Source organism: Eretmochelys imbricata, chromosome 3, assembly GCF_965152235.1.
Source record: "Eretmochelys imbricata isolate rEreImb1 chromosome 3, rEreImb1.hap1, whole genome shotgun sequence".
Taxonomy (NCBI): Eukaryota; Metazoa; Chordata; order Testudines; family Cheloniidae; genus Eretmochelys; species Eretmochelys imbricata.
Genome location: NC_135574.1, coordinates 158,521,959 through 158,541,391, shown reverse-complemented (window position 1 = coordinate 158,541,391; position 19,433 = coordinate 158,521,959). Strand labels below are relative to the sequence as shown.

The following is a 19,433-nucleotide window of genomic DNA, read 5'->3' as shown; positions in this document are numbered from 1 at the left end:
AGTAGAACCAGGTCTTTCTCCTCCTCCATTGCTTCCAATTGATATGTCCCCAGTTTACAGCAAAAATTCTTAGTCCCTTAGTGTATGACTTTGCACTATTAAATTTCATCCCGTTTCTATTACTCCAGTTTTCAAGGTCCTCCAGATCATCTTATATGATATTCCCATAACTCTATTCCCTGAAGAACTCCCTTAGTAGCCTCCCTCAAGCCTAGCAGTTTACCTTTCAGTATGAACTGTTGTAGTCTTTAACCAGTTCCTTACTCACTTTTCAATTCTTGTATTAATCCCCATCTTTCAAGGTTCCTTCCCCACTCTGAACTCTAGGGTACAGATGTGGGGACCTGCATGAAAACCCCCTAAGCTTATTTTTACCAGCTTAGGTTAAAACTTCCCCAAGGTACAAACTATTTTCCTTTTTACCTTGGACTTTATTGCTGCCACCACCAAGCGTCTAACTGATATATAACCAGGAAAGAGCCCGCTTGGAAACGTCTTTCCCCCCAAAATCCTCCCCAAACCCTACACTCCCTTTCCTGGGGAAGGCTTGATAAAAATCCTCACCAATTTGCGTAGGTGAACACAGACCCAAAGCCTTGGATCTTAAGAACAATGAGAAAGCAATCAGGTTCTTAAAAGAAGAATTTTAATAGAAGAAAAAGTAAAAGAAACACCTCTGTAAAATCAGGATGGTAAATACCTTACAGGGTAATCAGATTCAAAACACAGAGAATCCCTCTAGGCAAAACCGTAAGTTACAAAAAGACACAAAAACAGGAATCTACATTCCATTCAGCACAGCTTATTTTCTCAGCCGTTTAAACAAAACAGAATCTAATGTATATCTAGCTAGATTACTTACTAAGTTCTAGTACTCCATTCCTGTTCTGACCCCGGCAAAAGCATCACACAGACAGAGAGAACCTTTGTTTCTCCCCCCCTCCAGCTTTGAAAGTATCTTGTCTCCTCATTGGTCATTTTGGTCAGGTGCCAGCGAGATTATCCTAGCTTCTTAACCCTTTACAGGTGAAAGGGTTTTTCCTCTGGCCAGGAGGGATTTTAAAGGTGTTTACCCTTCCCTTTATATTTATGACACCATCTTTTCAAATTAACTAATAATTTCCCATGTGGAACTGTATGAAATGCCTACTGAAATCCAGGTAGATTAGATCTACTGCATTTTCTTTGTCTAAAAAAAAGAGTTATCAGTTCATTAGTTTGTTGTTAAGTTTCATTTAAGCCCGTTGAGTTTAAAAAAAAAGGGTGGGGTTGGGAGTCTCTTCTTCTTTCAGTCTTGCCTAAATAACAAGGGTAGGTCTGACGGCAGAATGCAAATCCCTAGGCTTAAAATATGCCCAGGATGCAAGACAGATGTGCTTGCTAAAGATGCACATTCGATATGCCTTCTTATTTCAGAGTAACCCATATACCTAGTAAGTGTACTATTTAAAACTGTCTTTCTAAGCATGTTGAAAAGATATATGATGCCATTTTAAATTATTTTTCATGGAGAAGTCCATGTCTGTATCTTGGACTCTGAGCTCTCTCCTAATAAGCAGTCTTCTTGGTTTCAACTAGTGCTTTGATTATGAGAGACACTACTCCAGGAACTAAAAGGTCTTCTGGCTCTGAAAGACCTCAGGCTTCCCTGAAAAAATCTGAGCCTTCCCATAAATCCTGTTCAGATCAGTCACTGACGGCTGCTGCCTGGGGTAGGGGGGAGTAGAGGTCTTCGGATGGGGCTCAGCACTTTTCACCATCTCCAGTACCGGCAAAATAGGCTAAAGGCTTCACAATTCTAACGTGCTGTGTCTGTTTCATTGGTATAGTCTCATTGGTATAGTGAGTTATAGAATCATAGAATATCAGGAATGAAAGGGACCTCAGGAGGTCATCAAGTCCAACCTCCTGCTCAAAGCAACTAAATCATCCCAGCCAGGGCTTTGTCAAGCCGGGCCTTAAAAACCTCTAAGGAAGGAGATTCCACCACCTCCCTAGGTAACACATTCCAGTGCTTCACCACCTTCCTAGTGAAAAAGTTTTCCTAATATCCAACCTAAACCTCCCTCACTGCAACTTGAGACCATTACTCTTTGTTCTGTCATCTGCTACCACTGAGAACAGTCTAGATCCATCCTCTATGGAACCCCCTTTCAAGTAGTTGTAAGCAGCTATCAAATCCCCCCTCATTTTTCTCCTCTGCAGACTAAATAATCCCAGTTTCCTCAGCCTCTCCTCATAAATCATGTGCTCCAGCCCCCTAATAATTTTTGTTGCCCTCCGCTGGACTCTTTCCAATTTTTCCACATCCTTCTTGTAGTGTGGGGTCCAAAACTGGACACAGTACTCCAGATGAGTCCTCACCAATGCCTAATAGAGGGGAATGATCATGTCGCTCAATCTGATGGCAATGCTCCTACATATACATCCCAAAATGCTATTGGCCTTCTTGGCAACAAAGGCACACTGCTGACTCGTATCCAGCTTCTCATCCACTGTAACCCCTACGTTCTTTTCTGCAGAACTGCTGCCTAGCCGCTCGGTCCCTAGGCTGTAGCAGTGCATGGGATTCTTCTGTCCTAAGTGCAGGACTCTGCACTTGTCCTTGTTGAACCTCATCAGATTTCTTTTGGTTCAATCCTCTAATTTGTCTAGGTCCCTCTGTATCCTATCCCTATCCTCCAGCGTATCTACCACTCCTCCCAATTTAGTGTCATTTGCAAACTTGCTGAGGGTGCAATCCACACCATCCTCCAGATCATTAATGAAGATATTGAACAAAACCCTGATGATGCAGCATGTGGGTGTCACTATGAAGCTATATATGGGGCGCTCCGCTTGATACCAGCTGCCAACTAGACATGGAGCCATTGATCACTCCTCGTTGAACCTGCATTATGATGCAGTCAGCCTTATTTCTATCATTCCTAACTCTGAGTGCTTAATTTTGCAATCTTAATAATGTTATTTTAATGTAGTTTTTGTGTCATTTCCTTTGTTTAAAAAAACCTGAAAAAACGAAAGTTTCGTCTTATAGCTTCATAGTGACACCCACATGCTGCATCATCAGGGTTGGAAGCTTCATATCCACTATACAGACCTCTGCCTCTTGAACTAACTGAGTAACTAATAGCAATAGTAGCTCATCATGCTATATATGGACTAGCTCTAGAAGGGAGTGAGATGCACTTCTTCAGTTGGTTTCACATATATTTGCTGACAGCAAAGGGATGGTGAGAGACTCCAGAATCTTGAATTCTGTTCAGGGCTGTGGAGTGGAATGTGCTCTAATAGAGAAATTTTTCCCTGTTTCCCTCTTGCTTGACCCTTTCTGCCCCTCTCTTCCAAACTGACCCTCTCACAATCGTATTACTTACCCACCCAAAGCTTTTTCTCCAAGTCCCACTCTCTTTGGCTGCCTGGTCCTACTGTCCACTCCTCAGTCATCTCATCCTAGTCTCAGTATCCTTGCCCAATTCAGTCCTCTGGGGTCCTCATCTGATCGCTCCCCTCTCCTGAACCAGCCTCCAGTCTTTACTCTGTTCCTCTCCCCACTGGCTCCCAGTCTGCTTCCATCAGGTCCTCATCTAATCTCAGTCTCCCATCCCCCACAGCAACCTGTCCCAGGCCCTTTGCCCAGTCAGCCTCAGTTCTTTTCCCCATAACCTGGATTCTCATCTGTGTCCCATCTTCCTACCACCCTTGTTTCACACCCCCCCACACACACAAACACATACAAAGGCTCCCGGTCTTATTGTCCAGCCAGCCCCCATCTCTCTTCCATTATCTTGTCTGATCTTAGTGCCCTCTTCCCACTGCCAACTGGTTCCCAGTCATCCACCCATATTTTCCTCACCAGCTTCCAATCTCAGTCTCCACCCCAGCTCCTAGTCTGCTTGCACAGCCAGTCATAGTTTTCCCTCTCCCCACAAGCTCTTTGTCCCAGTCTTTGTCCAATCAGTTCCAGTCTCAAACTTCCTCACCTGGTTCCCCCAGGGAGTTACATTCCCTCCTCCCACACCCCCCGCCCAGTCCCAGTCTCACTAGGATCCTTGTCCTAACCTATTTCTTTCCATCTTCCCTGGTCTGACTTTAGTCTCTTCTACAGTCCAGTCAGGCCTCTTCTTTCTCAACACAGCGTGGCAGCCAGAAAGGGCCTCATTGAGAGCACACGAGAGATAGTCTTCATGCTCTCAGTTCTGGTGTCTCACCCTACTCTATCACAGAAAAGCTGAGAGCAGTATTTACAGGCATGCTCCTTCACTCTGTGAGGTTATCATGTGCGCACTCTTGTCAGTGCTAGGAGCTGTGAGGGGCTGGAGCATGTTCACTGAGGATGGAATCTTCAGAGATTTTATCTTCTAAATTCTACTGAGCAAGTGCAACCTGAGATTTTTCAGAGATTTATAACTCTGCCAAATTTGGATGGATTTTTAAAGTAACAGGAAAAGGTAAATCCTTGACACAAAACACCACCTGCGAAATTTAAAGTTCCTGCTCCAAAGCATGTTGGTGCTAGATCTTTGAGAAGAAAAGGTCACCAATTTAACATGACAAAAATAATGTACTTTCCCTAATTTCATTCACAGAAATGGCTGGACCCTTCTAGCTGAAAATTAAAAAAAAAAAAAATCATCATTAGACAGATATCTAGTATGGACAATTTCAATCCAAACAGTTAAATATGGCAAAGTTATGAGCAACTGAAATGAGGGTCTAATAATGAGAACTGTGGGGAAACAATAATAGGCAGAACTACCATTTGATTTATGAGCAGCAGTGAACATTGCTTTCTAACATATAAAATAGTGAGATTAATAGGTTGAACTGTATTTTTAATAGATCACATGGACCAAAGAAAAATTGATGGAGGAGTCTACCATCTTTGTGGATTTTCTGGATATGAACACATCTCTTGGAAGTAAAATCTATCAAAATATCACTAACTATAAAAAACTTGTTTCTGTCTTGGAAGAATTCCAAATGAAAATGAATTCAATGAATACTAAGGTATAGAAAACAGATGGCTTGTTATCTGTAGCTATTAAACTAAAATTCTGAAGAGAACATTTTAGAAATATTTTGAGCATGCCAAAATGCTGTTTTTTCAAGTATAGGCATGTAAGTTGTGATAAAAAAATAATATACCTAGTTTACATTTGTACGTGCAATCTGGATAATGATTATAGTACCCAGTTACTTGATTTCTGCAAGCGGTGAGTATTTAAGTACACAAGTGTGAATTTTGCAAGCATGGCAGGTGCCCAGATGTGTTTTATTTGAAAATGTAGTCCAGGAGAGCTACTTATTTGTGTTTTATTATTTTCAAGGATGATCTTATGGTTAATGCACTGGACTGAGATTCAGGAGATCTGGGTTCTATTTCTAGCTCTGGTACAGACTTCCATGATGACTTTAGACAGATCACTTATTCTCTCTGGTCTCAGTTTCCCTTCTGGAACATGGCACAAGGATTCTGTGCAGATAAATTCATTAAAGTATGGGACACACACAGGTACTATATGATGAGCACCAATATAAGCCTATAAATAAATAGTCTCTCACCAACGAAACTGTGTTACTGACCCATCATCAAAGATTTACAACCTATCCTGAAAAATGATCCCTCACTCTCACAGATCTTGGGAGACAGACCAGTCCCCGCTTACAGACAGCCCCCCAACCTGAGGCAAATACTCACCAGCAACCACATACCACACAACAAAAACACTAACCCAGGAACCTATCCTTGCAACAAAGCCCGATTCAACTCTGTCCACATATTTATTCAAGTGACACCATCATAGGACCTAATCACATTAGCCGCGCCATCAGGGGCTTGTTCACTGCACATCTACCAATGTGATATGTGCCAGCAATGCCCCTCTGCCATGTACATTGGCCAAACCGAACAGTCTCTACACAAAAGAATAAATGGATACAAATCTGACATCAGGAATCATAACATTCAAAAACCGGTAGGAGAACACTTCAACCTCTCCAGCCAATCAGTAAAAGATTTAAGGGTGGCAATTTTGCAACAGAAAAGCTTCAGACTAACACAGCTGCTACTCTGAAATGTGTGTTACTGACCATCACTAGACAAAGTTAAACTCTCCCTACTCAAAAAGAATAATATGAAATCCACTAAATCATAGAAGCTATCATAAGAAAAAGTATTTCATTAGTTTAGCCTCCAATTTCAAAGTCTACTTACCATATGGCATGTGGTCTTATCCTTCTTTCTACCAACCACTCATTATGAATCAACTCAGTGAGACGAGAAATAATGTCAAAACTAGATTTTAAATTAAAACAGTATTTTTTAAAAAAAATCCCTCCTTTTCCCCAATTGAAAGTTAAACAATGCTAGCCTTTCTTAATTTAACATTTTTAATGTTAAATAAATGTTTAATGTTGCCAAAGGACAACATTATATGAAAAATGCATGACAACATTTCATTATTTTTGTCACCAGAATAGTTTTACAGTGTCGTAATGGAGTTATCTTTACTTTCCTATTCTCACTATTAATGAAATGTCTCTTAAAGCCTTAAAATAGGACCTCTTTTCTTATTAATTTAATAAGTAATAATACACTTTAAAAGTGTTACCAGAGAATTTCACTAACTGAATTGTTACCAATGATCCATAGCACAAAGTCTGCCTTCACATCTCTGTACATGTCAGTGCAGAGTTCCCCAAATTCAGAGATACACTGATATAGTTACACCATAGTTGGAGTTGATTTGTCAGACTTGTATATGGTGTTCATGTCTCCTGTATGCTGTAGAGCACAGCTTCCCACAAGCTCCCAGCATGCTGTTAGGGGAGAAGCAGTGCTGAGGCCATTAAAGAGAGTGGGGTTGGCAGAGTGCCATATAAAAAGAGGAATAGGGAGAAATAAGTGCTGAGATGTAGGTTAGGATGGCAACATGTAGAGTCTTGAAAGTGAGGATAAGGAACTAGAATAAATTGAGTGATAGAGACAATTGACATGGACAGCAAGGAAGAATAATTTAGCTGTAGCATATTGAATTGATTGGAGAAGGGAAAAGAGCAAGGCTTAGAGCTAGATAGGAGGAGGTTGCTATATTACTTGCAAGAGATAGCCGGGTGCAGACCAGAGTTTTTTAGTGAGAACAGTCAAAGGGGTAAACATCAACTTATTTGACATCAGCTTGCGTCATGGCTGTTATATGGTATACAGACCAAATTCTGCCTGCAGATATACTCAAGTTGAAATTAATAGTTGTATACTTACTTGCATACTGGTACGGACAGAAGTATATACAATATATTGAAGTATATATTTTTTCAAAATAATAAACACTATATTAACATCACATCTCAGCCACAGGCTTCTTTTTTAAATTTAAAAATTAATCAGAAGACAAGTTATTTGGCTAATCATCATCACAAGTTTTATTTCTGCCCAAAGAAGTCAGCAGATATGTCTAACTCTGCTATGTGCTCCTATTTTCAGATGTTGCCTCCCTGTTCCCCATAGACCATTGCTATCCCCACAATAGTTTCAACACATTTAAAAAAAAAAAAAAAAAACCAAGGAAATTTCCACACCAACATCTTCATTAACTAAAAGTTAAGCAAGTCTATTTTTGCTTCTGATCAGGCTAGAATTACAGTCTTTCACAAAGTATTTCAGTGAATTCGCTTCCTGTCCCAAGCTCAGAGGTGACATCCTGGCCCCATTTCAGTTAATAGAAATTTTACCACTGACATCAGTGAGATCAGGATTGTGCCCTGATGCTGCACAAAATTGAAAAATAATGAGGAGAAAAGCTTTACTAAATCATAAAAATTTGGGGCAAAGGTTTGGTGCCTTATATAAACTAGTTAATTATCTCTGCCTAAGATCTTCTGGAGTTCTAACAATTTGTTTTTAGTGACTACCTCACTGGTTCATATAGTGATACTTCCATAAACTTCCCTCCCCGCCTCATCTCCCTCCATTTCCCAAAAAGTAATCCCCTCTGCTGACCACGAAGCTCACTGAGGAGAGTCAAGGAGCAAGAGATTTTTGGTCATTTTGGTTGTCCCCACTGCAGTTAGTCCATCCATCTTCTTCTGCACTACTGTAAATCCACTCTGTCCCACATGACACTAAATCATCCTCTCACATACATGGTTATAATGCTAATTAACTTCATTGGGGCTGCACCACTGTAACAGAGAGCAGATTGTAATTTATAGCACTTGTTTTTGCAAACTGAGTAGGGTATTGTTGGGTAGAATGGACAGAGCGTATTAGTGGCAATATGGGTAGCAGCATGAGGATCTCTTGTAAGTGACTTTGAGAGAGGCAGTCAAGAGGATAGGAAGGAAAAGAAATAAATATCTATTATAACTTTTCTAGTTATGGGAATTGAGCTGTCTCTCCCAGTTCTTGTTGGTATGTTTCCCAGGGATAGCCCCTTCCCCTTACTTACCTACTGTAAATATCACTTGCCATGTGCAGCTGCTTTCTTATTAAAGTGAGCTTGTCTTTTTTGCTTCCCCAGACTTCAATGGTGTTCTTTAAGGAAGCTGTAGAACACACTACAAGGGCTGCTAGAGTCTTTCGGCAACCAGGCGGCCACATGATGCTAGTAAGAAAATTCATTTTTTAACATTTACATAATTCTAAATTTAAAAAATGTAAGAATCCCAATGGAAGTGGATTTTTATGCAGAATGTCCATTTGCTGTACTTACTAAGAAGATTCACCTAAGCCAGGGATGGGTAAACTTTTTGACCCGAGGGCCACATTGGGGTTGCGAAACTGTATGGAGGGCTGGGTAGGGAAGGCTGTGCCTCCCCAAACGGCCTGGCCCTCACCCCCTCTCAACCCCCTCCCACTTCCTGCCCCCTGGCTGCCCCCCTCAGAACCCCTGACCCATCCAACCCCCCTGCTTCTTGTCCCCTGACTGCCTCCTCTTGGGACCCCCCACCCCAACCAGCCCCCAGAACCCCACCCCCTATTCAACCCCCCCTCCCTGTCCCCTGACTGCCCCAACCCCTGTTCACACTCCCGCCCCCTGACAGCCCCCTGGGACTTCCACGCCTATCCAACTGCTCCCTGTCCTCTGTCCCCCGGGACCCCCTGCCCCTTATCCAACTCCCCCCCCACTCCCCGCCTCCTTACCATGCTGCTCTGAGCAGCAGGAGCTCGCAGCCCCACTTGAGCCAGCCACGCCACCCGCGCTGCCCAGGAGGAGCAGCGGGCCAGAGCACTGGCGGCGCAGCAGCAGCGCTGCAGGGGAGGAGCCCGGGATTAGTTTCCCCGGCCGGGAGCTCAGGAGCTGAGCAGGACAGTCCCGTGGGCCAGATGTGGCCCACGGGCCATAGTTTGCCCACCTCTGACCTAAACCATATTACTTTCTAGCATCTTTCCATGTTCCGCCTGATATAATGTAAGATAAAATCAGAGCTAGCACTTGTATCTTTTGAGGTTACCATCTTTAGGATAATAAGATGATCTTTGTATTATATTTTAAAATAAATTATTCTGGCACCGAATATGTTATCCATCCATCTATGTTCCCTGTATGACCATATCACCCCAAAAGTCTCCAGGAATCCTTTACCTTGAGAAGTCTTTGTTGGAGGCAGTTGCCTCCTTCTTCTGTAAGCTTCTGGAAGAATCAAGTAGCCGTTCCTCCAATCTTATATTATTTCCCCGCACATCTGTAAAGAACTTTGTGGAGGCAGCAGCTGGAAGCTACCAGTCCCCCTATTGGGTGATAGCAGGGCACAAAAGCCTTCCACTTCCTATACAGCACTTTGTACGTATGTGGGGGTGTCTGCGGTGTCTTTTAGGTCCCTCTGATGCTTCAGTAAGGCCAGGAACTTTTCCTGCTCTGGTTCTCCCTAACAGGGGCTGGGCAGCCCCAGACCACACAGGCTTTTTCAGGCTTGTGGGACAGCTGATGAAAGATGTGGATATCAAATAAGTATGAGATTAAGAAGTAAGTAGTTATCCAGCTTGAATTGTGAAAAACCTGAAGTTTATTGTTTTTTTTCCAGATTTTAGTTGAATTTCTGTGTCACTCTGAAATATTTACATTAATAAAACACATATTAGAATGTTTTTATATTAGAAACTTTACACTCTAATCCTGGTCTATGAATGCAAATTTAGAATAAAGTTAAAAGTTAAGTGATGTGTACATTAAAAGGTTCTTGTTACATCTATCCTCTTTACTGCTATTATTTACTGCTCCCCGATTTTTGTGTCATCTGCAAACTTTATCAGTGAGGATATATTTTCTTCCAAGTCATTGATAAAAATGTTGATGAGCATAGGTCAAAGAACCAGTTCCTGTGGGAACCCACTAGAAACTCACCCGTTCGATGATGATTCCTTGTTTACTGTTACATTTTGAGACCTATCAGTTACTCAGCTCTTAATCCATTTAATGTGTGCTATGTTAATTTTATATTCTAGTTTTTAAATAAATTGTCTAATGCCTTACAGAAGCCTAAGTATATTATATCAACACTATTACCTTTCTCAACCAAACTTGTAATCTCATCAAAAAAAGATATCAAGTTAGTGTCACAGAATCTATTTTCTGCAAACCCATTTTGATTGGCATTCATTGTATTACCCTCCCTTTAATTCTTTATTAATCGAGTCCCATGTCATCCACACCATTCTGTAGCCTGGGATTGATGTATTAATGGCAGGTGAGAGATCACTTATGTTCTTATGTTATGTTCTTATGTAAAACTGACAGGCTTAAAATTACTCAGGTGATCCCATTTGTCCTTATTAAATATTGGCACATTAGCTTTATTCTCATCTTCTGGAACTTTCCCAGTATTCCAAGCCTTATTGGAAATCAACATTAACGGTCCAACAAGCTCCCCAACCAGCTCTTTTAAAACTCTTGGATGCAAGTTATCTGGACCTGCAGATTTAAAAAAAGTCTCTAGTACTTACTATTAAACATCCTCCTGAGATACTAGTGGAATGGAAAGAGTGTTATCATCATCATATGTTATGACTACATCATCTGTTTTTTCACAAATACAAAACAAATATTTATTGAACACTTCTACCTTTTCTGCATTATTATTGATAATTCTACCCTTTCTATTTAGTAATGGACAAGTACCACTACTAGGATTCTTTTTGTTTCTAGTATAGCTTAAAAACTCCTTGTTGCTGGCCATAGATTTCTCCTGGTGTCCCTTTGCTTCCCTTAGGAATTATAGAAAATTGATATCTTCTGATTTATATTCATTACTATCAACTTCTCTTATGATGGTCCTTAACGTGAATATATGATGCACACAGGATTTCTTGGACCTGAATCCAGCTTGTCCTTTTCTAAGCTTTGGATCCACTGTCTCTTTCATCCTGTGTGGTATCACACCACAGAAGACTTTCCCTACAACAAAGAGTAGTAGAGTAACTCCTCTCCAGTTGTTACAGTCAGTGAGATCACCCTTTGGGGATATTCTGACAATGACTCCATTTTTCTACTGGGCAGAGTCGTCCCTTTTTTCTCAGAATTCATTAAACAGTTCTGTCAGTTTTGTTAGGTTGATGGTATCAAGTGCTTTTAGCATTTCTGCTGTAATTTGATTGTCTCCTGCCGCTTTAAGAAAAGGAGTACTTGTGGCACCTTAGAGACTAACCAATTTATTTGAGCAAATTGGTTAGTCTCTAAGGTGCCACAAGTACTCCTTTTCTTTTTGCGAATACAGACTAACACGGCTGTTACTCTGAATCCTGCCGCTTTGTTCTTCAAGTGCTTGCTCATATCGATTCCAGTTAGGTGTGCACGCACCGCGTGCATGGCCATCGGAGAATTTTTATCCTAGCAACACCCAGTGGGTCGGCTGTGGAGCACCCTGGAGTGACGCCTTCATGGCGCTTGAAATGTACCTCAGCCAACCCAGCACCTCCTCAGTTCCTTCTTACTGCCCATAACGGTCGTTGGAACTGTGGAGTTCTGCTTCGTTGCTCTCCACTCTCCCTAGCATAGTTTCTTGTTAATAGTTTACAGTTAATAGTTATAGTTCTTGATAGTTATAGTTAGTATTAGTGAGGGTGCGGGGGGTTTCCCCTCCTGCCTGATTTTTCTCTTGGGCTCATGCCCAAGGCTCCAGGATTCAAGTCCTGCGGTTCCTGCTCTAAGCCTAAGCCAACAGGCAACCCCCATGACTCTTGCCTGAAGGGTCTGGGGGAGTCTCATCAAGCAGACAAGTGCAGGAACTGCAAAGGGTTTCATCCCCGGACTAAGAAGGGGTGGGACTTTCATTTAAAACAGCTCCTCATGGAGGCGGCTCTTAGTCCTCAGCCTCCTGTGGCGTGCCAAGATCCAGCACCGAGCGTCTCGGTGCGCAGCACCCCAATGGCAGCGGTAGGAGCTGCACCGTGGTTCGACTCTGAACGAGAACCGCGGCACCGACGCTCCTCGGCACCACAACCGACTTCATCGGCCTGGCACTGCTCCCATTCTCCTGGCCAGAAGCGGCACCGGAAGCCGGAAAAGGGTGGCCGGCCTGCCTCAGAGACCAGCCTCCCTGGAACCACCCATGGAGACTCATCCCACAGGGGAACATCTAGGGGCACAGCTTATGGCTTTGGCACTGTTGACACTGGCCCTGAGGGGAGAGCCATTGAGTCCGGTGCCTCTAGACTCCCCGACACTCAGCGTGGTTGATCTTATTGCCATGACAGCATCGGCATCCCCTCAGCCTCATGCCAAGGCACTGGTTCTTGTACGTGCGGCACCGTCCGAGGCAAGCCGCCCCTAATCCACCCGTCAGTCGAGCCATGGCACTGATCCCTTTCTTGGCACCATTCCCACTTCCGCTGCTGCTCGTAGTCCCACCACCGTTCTCATTCGTGGCGCCGGTCATACTCGTGGCACCACTCTGACTCCTAGCACCAGTCCCAGTCGCGGCGCCGATCTGCCTGCTGATCGCCATCAAGGAGCAGATCCCAGACCCGACACTGCTCTCGCCGCCGGTCATCATCTCAACCCAGGTCCAGATCCAGGCGCCATTCCAGGTCCTAGTACCGGTCCAGGTTCCAGCACCGCTCCCCAGCGTTGCAGCACCGTTCCCCTTCACCTCACAGAGGTGACCCGACGCAGATCCACTGCACACCACCGTGGCCCTCACGTTCCACTTCTCGTTCTTCGGGATCGGAAGTGGGGTTGCGTTTCTCCTTACGCTGCCATTTTGACCATAGCTGCCTGGACTCAGGGGCTGGGCATTGGCAAGCGCAGGAGCAGGGTCCTGTTCAAGGGCCCCCTCAGTGGCCGTTCTGGATGCCCTGGGTGTACCACCAGGCCCAGGGTGCTCCGTCTGGGGCTTCTCGATCAGCCCCGTCCAAGCCATGAGTGCCAGAGGCTGCTGCCAGTCGGCCCGCCCTGGGAGGCATGGAGACAGTGGCGGCTTCCCTCCCCACTTCAGGACCTCCCCCAACACCAGTTCCTGGTCCAGGCCCTGAGATAGCTGGCACAGGACAGCCGGGCCCAGCCCCGCAAGAGGCCCTGGATGACCCTCTTCCCCCTGCGGCCTCCTCCTCCTGCTCCCCTGACAAGGAGGTGGCAGGCACTGCAATCTCAGGTCCCCCTCCGATAGACCTCCATGCTCACCAGGACCTCCTGCACAGGGTGGCGTGGAACATGAACCTGCAGGCGGAGGAGGTGGTATAGGTGGAGGACCCAGTGGTGGATATTCTGTCCGCAGAAGTTCCATCAAGGGTCACCCTACCCCTTATTCAGACCATCCAAACCACCGCCAGAACAATCTGGCAGACACCTGCGTCCATCCCCCTGACTGCTAAGGGAGTGGAGCGAAAATACTTTGTCCCCTACAGGCTTATAACTGTGTGTTCACCCACCCACAGCCCTGTTCACTTGTGGTGGCATCAGTGAACGAGAGAGAATGGCATGGCCAGCAAGCCCCAGCACCCAAATCGAAGGATGCCAAGTGCCTTGATTTGTTTGGGCACAAAGTTTATTCCTTGGGGCGACTTGTGCTCAGGAACGCTAATCAGCAGGCACTCCTGAGCCGTTACAATTTTAAATCCTGGAACTCCATGCTGAAATATAAGGAGTTAGTACCTCCTGAGTCCAGAGAGGAGTTTGGGGCTTTGGCGGAAGAGGGCAAAACACTGGCACGGACATCGCTGCAGGCCTCACTGGACGCTGCAGACTCTACTGCACGTATTTTGTCCTCAGGAGGCATATCTCTTGGCTGCAAGCATCTGGCCTACCACCGGAACTTCAGCAGACACTGCAGGAGCTCCCCTTTAATGGAGAGGGCCTGTTTTCGGAAAAGACAGATTCAAGGCTACAAAGCCTTAGACTCAAGGGCAATAATGAAGTCCCTGGGCATGCACACACTGCCTGCCCAGCGGAAACCCTTCAAGCCTCAGCAGTCACAGCGCCCGTATCCTCCTCGGCCAAGGCAGGATTTCTATAGGCAGCGGGGACGTAAGGGCAGAGGAAGTCCTCCAACCCCCATAAGGCAAGGCCAGGACCTGACCAAGCCTTCATCTGGCTCAAAAGAGGCTTTTTGAAGGGACACCCGACGATGGCATACCAGACCTCATTCAGAATCCTGCCTCCCTTTCTTGAATTGTTTATCCCATTTCCACCGTGCTTGGTCTTGGATGACCCTGGACCGCTGGGTCCTCCACAGGGTGGAAGTGGGATACTCTCTCCAATTCTCTTCCTCCCCGCCCTCCCACCCCTCCTTCCCCGTCCCTCTTCAGAAATCCATCTCACGAGCAACTTCTTATTCAGGAGGTTCAAACGCTCCTCGCCATGGGGTCAATCGAGGAGGTCCCAAAGGAGCTAAGGGGCAGGGGGTTTTACTCCCAATATCTCCTAATCCCCAAGGCAAAGGGCGAGCTTTGCCCCATTCTGGACCTGCGTAGACTCAAAAGTTCATGGTAAAGTTGAAGTTCCGCATGGTCTCCTTGGGCACCATTATACCTTCCCTGGAGACTGGTACACCGCCCTTGACATGAAGGACGCGTATTTCCACATAACGATTCATCCGGTGCACAGACACTTCCTGCACTTTGTGGTCAACTGCGAACACTATCAGTTCACGGCCCTTCCCTTTGGTCTATCCACGGTCCCCCGAATGTTCACCAAATGTATGGCAGTCGTGGCGGCCTTCCTTCGTCGAGGGCGTGTGCAGGTATACCCTGACCTTGATGACTGGCTTATCCATGGGCGCACCAGAGAACAGGTGCAGTCCCATTTCTGCTTGGTCACGGACACGTTTAGTTCATTAGTCCTCCTTTTCAATGTGGGAAAATCGACCCAGAGAATAGAATTCATTGGGGTGGTTCTAGACTCCGTGCAGGCATGAGCCCACCTGCCGGACACTTGTTTCCAGTCTATTGTGGCCCTCATCTGGAGCCCTCAGAGCTTCCCAACCTCATCATCAAGAAGCTGCTTGAGTCTTCTCGGCCACATGGCTTCCTGCACATAAGTGACCAGGTACGCCAGACTTCGACTTCACCCGTTACAAGCTTGGCTGGCATCAGTCTATCACCCGGATCGGGACAGCCTGAACTTGGTGGTCACCATCCCGGAGCGGATCCTAGCCTCCCTCCACTGGTGGCTAGATCCTCGGGCTGTATGCATCTTCCAAAGCCGGCAGTTTCCCCAGGTCGACCTGTTTGCCTCCCGCAGCATCGGAAATACCCAGCTTTCTGCTCCCTCCAAGGCTGCTCCCCAGGCTCTCTCACAGACACCTTCCTTCTCCCGTGGATGAGTCAACTATTTTACACCTTTCCCCCTTGTGTACAGGGTCTTGTTCAAAGTGCGCAGGGTCAGGGTGCAAGTGATTCTGGTAGCTCCAGCGTGGCCCAGGCAGCACTGGTAACCACGCTGTTGGAGCTCTCTGTAGACGCCCCAGTCCCATTGCCTCCTCTTACGGACCTGCTCACTCAGGATCATGGTTGCCTCTGCCATTCTGACCTACGATCTCTCCACCTCACGGCATGGATGCTGCGTGGCTAAACCCTTCAGAACTTCTCTGTTCAGAATCTGTGCAGCAAGTACTGATGGGCAGCAGGAAGCCCTCCACTCAGGCCACATATACGGCTAAGTGGAAGCGGTTTTCGTGCTGGTGCACTCAGCACAACATGCCCCTCTCCGGGCGTCCGTGCCTCTCATTTTGGAATATCTCCTGGATCTAAAACAGCAAGGCCTGGCGGCATCCTCCATCAGAGTTCACCTGGCTGATTCTCGGCTTTTCATCCTGGTATGAATGACTGCTTTGTCTTCGCCAATCCCATGATTGGCAGGTTCCTCAAGGACCTGGACCATCTCTACCCACAAATTCGACAGTCAGTCCCCACATGGGACCTTAACCTGGTCCGCTCCAGACTCATGGGGCCCCCATTTGAGCCGCTGGCCATCTGCTCCCTTCTCTACCTCTCCTGGAAAACAGCTTTCCTGGTCGCTATCATGTCAGCAGCGGGTCTCTGAGCTGAGAGCCCTTACCTCGGAACCACCTTACATGATCTTCCATAAAGATAAGGTGCAGCTTCGACCTCACCCGGCCTTTCTTCCCAAGGTTGTATCGGCCTTCCATATCAGCCAGGACATTTTTCTTCCGATTCTTTTATCCAAATCCACACCCCAGTCACCAGGAACAGTGGCTGCACTCCCTCGATGTCCTTAGGGCCCTTGCCTTCTACATTGAGCGTACTAAGCTGTTCAGGCTGACGCTCTGGCGGACCGGATGAAAGGCCTCCTGGTCTCCTCTCAGTGGATCTCTTCATGGGTCATGTCCTGCATCCGCGCTTGCTATGATCTGGCTGGTGTACTGACCCCGCCCCTCACTGCTCACTCCACAAGGGCCCAGGCTTCGGCAGCGGCGTTCCTGACCCAGGTGCCGATCCATGAGATCTGCAGAGTTGCGACTTTGTCCTCGGTACATACTTTCACTTCGCATCAGAGATGACATGGCGTTTGGTAGAGCGGTCCTACAATCCACGTTGTTTCACTCCAACCCCACTGCCTAGGTAAGGCTTGGGAGTCACCTAATTGGAATCTATATGGGCAAGCACTCGAAGAAGAAAAAACGGTTACTCACCTTTGTAACTGTTCTTCAAAATGTGTTGCTCATATCCATTCCAAACCCACCCCCTTCCCCTCTGTCAGAGTAGCCGGCAAGAAGGAACTGAGGAGGCGCTGGGTCAGCTGAGGTATATATCAAGCGCCATGGAGACGCCACTCCACGGGGCTCCACAGCTGACCCACTGGGTGTTGCTAGGGTAAAAATTATCCGACAGCCGTGCACGTAGCGCACGCACACCTAATTGGAATGGATATGAGCAACACATCTCAAAGAACAACAGTTACAAAGGTGAGTAACCATTTTTTTTTTCAGCTTCTTACTTACAGCCTGAACTTCTGAGAATTCTATTGGACCAGTGTTAATGTCAAGTTGATCAGATTTGCTGAAATGGACACCATCAAATTAGGCCTGAATAAAGACTGGGAGTGGATGGGTCACTACAAAAACTAATTTCCCCCTGCTTATACTCCCACCTTCTTTTCAACTGTTTGAAATGGTCCACCTTGATTACATTGGCCTCATTAGCACTACAAAAGTGATTTTTCCCCTCCCTTGGTATTCACCCTTTCTTGTCAACTGTTGAGAATAGCCCACTTCCACCTTAATTGAATTGGCTCGTTAGCACTGACCCTCCCCTCCCCACAACTTGGTAAGGCAACTCCCATCTTTTCATGTGCTGTGTATTTTCCACTCCATGCATCTGATGAAGTGGGTTTAAGCCCACAAAAGCTTATGCCCAAATAAATTTGTTAGTCTCTAAGGTGCCACAAGGACTCCTCATTGTGTTTTCTTACATTTGTTATGTTCATTATTTATTTTTATAGCTACCGTCACTTCCTCTCTAAACCACGTTGGTTTATTAACCAATACACCATTCTACTTCAATTGTGGGAGTGTGGCTTTTTGGGCATCTAGTAAAGTGTTCTTAAACCATTCCCAATTGTCAGTCACATTTTTCTAAATAAATTCTTCCTCCCAGATGATTTAGCTCATAATTGTTTTCAGCTTTGTGAAAGTGGCTCTTTTAAGACACCAGGTATATCTATATTACTGGTTTTGACTTTATTCTGTTTGCATATTATAAATGTGATCAAGTTATAATCATTTGTACCTAAGATACCAGGAATTTTTAGTTCTGTGATCAGTTCCTTGTTATCTGTGAAGCTGATGTCCAGTATAGAATTTCCCTGTGTTGGATGCAATACTTTTTGAGTTAGGAAATTGTCATGTATAATACTAAGAAATTCCAAGGATGTTTTAGTACTGGCAGCACAAGACATCCAGAAAATTGAAGTCCCCCATGATTTCACAGCTAGTATTGCCCCACTAGCACTTTCAGCAATGTATGTGGAGGTCCCACAACTGTTTCCTTCTTCCCTAAAGCATAGGGAGAAGAGAAAATATTTGAAGGAGAGGAAAAAGAAAATTACTCTTGAGACCGGAATTGAGACCCAGAGTCCTCAGCACCATAATTTACAGACCTGACTACTATTTCTGTGTCCCGGTGCAATTTCCAAAGAGACCTTCAAATTCCTATCTTAACGCCAACCTCAACTGACTGGTGCTGACGTCTCAGTACACTAGCTTTTGTTCGTACTGTAGGTGAGTCAGGTGAAGAACTCACAGTCACTCCCCTACTTTGTGCTTTCAGTTCCAGGGATGGATCAAATAAACTTTGGTGACTTCAGGAATAGACACTGAGGCACTTGCAGATAGTTCTTGGATAATGGGGCTTTGGACTCTAGGGACTATTCATCCTCTGCTATTTCCAACATGCCATACACCTGCATAAGGATGTGGCCTTTTTCATGTGGTTTTTGCTCCACTTGTGGAGAACTTTAGATGTCATAGAAAGAGATCTAGTTGTCCAGCCTCATCTCACTCCCACTGTCCTCTCAAGATGTCAAAGGCTCATTTGCTCTCTTTTGTTTGCTGTTCTGTGGATATCCCTATTGTTGAGGCACCAGCACTAGTATCATCACTGATAGCTAAGATCACTAATAATCTGAGGCCCGTGATGATGATGTTAATATTCAGGATATCTGCTCTCCTCAAGAGAATTTTGTGAGACAGTGTTCTTGAGTATCATCACCGAACAACCTAATACAATTCCAAAACATGGTGCACTGGACCATAGATGCCCTGAACCTGGTATCAATGGCAAGTGAGAAAAAATGTGTTTTGGATGTTATAAAGGCTAAAGATAATGAAAGACCTATGCTGCTTACTATTGTGAGTCTGTAGAGCAGAGGTTTCCAAGATGTGGGGCGTGTCCCCTGCGGGGCATGGAGGAATGTTCTGAAGTGCAGGACCCCAGCTGCGAGCCGTCCTGGGGTCTAACAGCAGGAACCTCAGCTACC

At 45.5% G+C, this 19,433-nt stretch overlaps 1 protein-coding gene across 1 annotated transcript in view; it reads left to right on the top strand.

Annotated features, from left to right (window-relative positions):
* DNAH14 (dynein axonemal heavy chain 14) overlaps positions 1–19,433 on the top strand; it is a 448,557-nt gene that overhangs the window by 289,786 nt on the left and 139,338 nt on the right. The window contains 2 exon segments of the mRNA XM_077812193.1: positions 4,843–5,037; positions 8,523–8,609. Of these exon segments, the coding sequence (XP_077668319.1) occupies positions 4,843–5,037; positions 8,523–8,609 (282 nt within the window).